We start from the raw sequence: 2,491 nt of genomic DNA, 5'->3' as shown, positions 1-2,491 counted from the left end.
GGCAATGTACCTGAGTGGGCAGGGCAAGGGATGCTGGGGCCTGGGAACGGTAAGGCAGCCCTGATCACCCCCGCCCTGCACTCCACACAGGTGCAGACATTCCACGGAGACCTGCTGCAGCACATGGAGAAGAACACCAAGCTGGACATGCAGTTCATCAAAGTGAGTCTGGCCACTCACCTCAGCCCCTGCCCGTCACGGGTGAACCAGGTTATACGCGGTCCCAGCTGGGCCCCTGCCCTCGGTCCAGTGTTCTGACCCGCGGGCTGGATGTCTGGAGCTCTTTGATGTGGGGGTCTCCCTCCTCTGTCCACCCCACCCAAGGACAGCCGCCAGCACTACGAGATCGAGTACCGCCACCGAGCCGCCAACCTGGAGAAGTGCATGTCTGAGCTGTGGCGCATGGAGCGGAAGAGGGACAAGAATGCGCGGGAGATGAAGGTGCCGGGGCCGGGGACAAGGCCGGGCCCTGGGGGGGGGGAGGGGCCCGATGCCCTCCCGAACGCCCCTGCCCAGCACCAGCCCAGCTCCAGGAGTGCGGGGAGGTCAGCCGGCCCCCGGCGGGGTGGGCACCCTCCGCACCACCCCTTGCCCTGTCACTTCCTGGCCCTCCCCAGGTGCCCCAGGCCTCCTCCAAAACTCTAGCACCGAGAAAACCTGAGGCCATCAGTCACACTGCTCCTCAACGTGGTCCCGGAAGGCGTGACCCACCAGCAGCCCCATCGTCCTCCCCGCCCTCCTGTCCAGGCAGTGGGATCCTAACCCCGCCCCCCTACTAAGCCCCACCTCCCGGTCCCTGGCCTCTATCCTCGAGACCTTCATCTCCCTTCCTGCCTCTTCTTCTGGCTCCTTTAAATAAGCTCCTATCTCTCTTCAGAATTTTCCCTCTCAAGTAGGGGGTTATTAATCAACTCATTCGCACTATCATTCAAGTAACCTCCCTGGGCCCCATCGCTGAACTGGGTGCTGGGGCAGGCGGATGGCTCAGCAGCCAGCCCTGACTATGAGAAGCACCCAGGCCAGGGGAACGCAGAGCCCCAGCTCCTGAGGATGAGAATACGCATGAGAGGGCAGGCCCGGGAGCTGGGATGGGCCGAGTGCTCAGGGGGAGGCTTCCGGAAGGAGGCGGCCGAGTCAAGACGGACAAGGAGGCTTCGGACAGCTGGAGCTTGTGGCGGCTGGGAGGAGGCACCTGCCCCTGCCTCCGGCCAGAACTCCCTTTCCCCGCAGGAGAGCGTGAACCGGCTGCACGCACAGATGCAGGCCTTCGTGTCTGAGAGTCAGAGGGCGGCTGAACTGGAGGAGAAGAGACGCTATCGGTTCCTGGCGGAGAAGCACCTGCTGCTGTCCAATACCTTCCTACAGTTCTTTGGCCGGGTGAGTTGGCGAGCGCAGCTGAGGGGCCCTTTGGGGGACTATGGTCTCCGTGAGTTGGCCACATGCAGGAATGTCCCTCCCTTCCTCCCTTTCCCTTCTTTTCCTTCCTTGCCAGGCATTTATTTCACATCTTTACTCTCTCCATCTGTTTCTTCGTTTACATGTTCCTGTGTTTATTTGTATCATCAGATGTTCACTAATTTATTTATTCATGATTTTGTTTATTAGCGAATTCATTCACTAGTTCCTGCATGGATTCATTCACGTGTGAACCATTTATTTTCTCAGTCCTGCTTGCATAAACTTACCATTCACAAATTCACTAATTTGTAAGTTTATTCAGTTATTGTCTGTTAAATTTATCATATTACTTAAATCTTCTATGTTCTTGCTTTGTTCCGTCTGCTAGACCAATCAGATTTTTTCATTTCTCATTGATTATCTAATGGGTTTTGTTTTCTGTATTTAGCTGCCATGTTGTTTAGTGCTGTTGGATTTATGAGTATTATACCTTATCTGTAAATATTGCCATTTACGTATTTAAATGCCTCTCATAATCCAGTCTGACGCTTTTAATTCCGCTTTGTCTAAGGTTAATATTGCCCCCTCTACATGCTCCTATCTCTTTAAGTCTGCTTTCTGTTACTAAAATACAGCTCAGGTTTCGATTTTCGGCCAGTTTTACAGTCTATGCCTTCTAACAGAGGAATTCGGTCCGTTCCATTTAACTTAACAACTGATATGCCCGTTTTATTCTTTCTGGATAGCTTGATTTAACTTGATTTAACAAAGTTTTTACTTTGCCATTTTTTTTTCTCTCATTCCTATTCTTGTTATGTTGGCTGAGTTTCTGTACATTCCCCTCCCCCTTTATTCATTTACGAATTCAGCTGTTCTTCTCACCTCTACTCCTGATGACCTCACTTTGTGACCCTCATAACCACATATATTCATTGGTTACCTACTCAGTCCATCGCTCCTTCCAAACCCACGAGATGAGACCTTGAGAAGAGGTATACTAAAACGAGGCTCGTGGGGAGTTTTTGCTCCTTCCCTTCTCCTCCCTGACCCCCAGCTCTTGGTTTTGGTGCAGGACAGGACGATTCCCCTCGGG

General features: G+C 52.9%; 1 protein-coding gene across 1 annotated transcript in view; it reads left to right on the top strand.

Annotated features, from left to right (window-relative positions):
* Nucleotides 1-2,491, top strand: part of BAIAP2L2 (BAI1 associated protein 2 like 2) — a 31,481-nt gene that overhangs the window by 14,864 nt on the left and 14,126 nt on the right. The window contains exons 4-6 of the mRNA XM_011354449.2: nucleotides 91-162; nucleotides 325-441; nucleotides 1,231-1,377. Of these exons, the coding sequence (XP_011352751.1) occupies nucleotides 91-162; nucleotides 325-441; nucleotides 1,231-1,377 (336 nt within the window). The remainder of the gene's footprint in view (nucleotides 1-90; nucleotides 163-324; nucleotides 442-1,230; nucleotides 1,378-2,491) is intronic.

This window comes from Pteropus vampyrus, unplaced genomic scaffold (genome assembly GCF_000151845.1).
Source record: "Pteropus vampyrus isolate Shadow unplaced genomic scaffold, Pvam_2.0 Scaffold16, whole genome shotgun sequence".
Lineage (NCBI taxonomy): Eukaryota > Metazoa > Chordata > Mammalia > Chiroptera > Pteropodidae > Pteropus > Pteropus vampyrus.
Note: the sequence above shows the minus strand (reverse complement) of the source record. Positions and strands in the feature narration are given on the sequence as shown.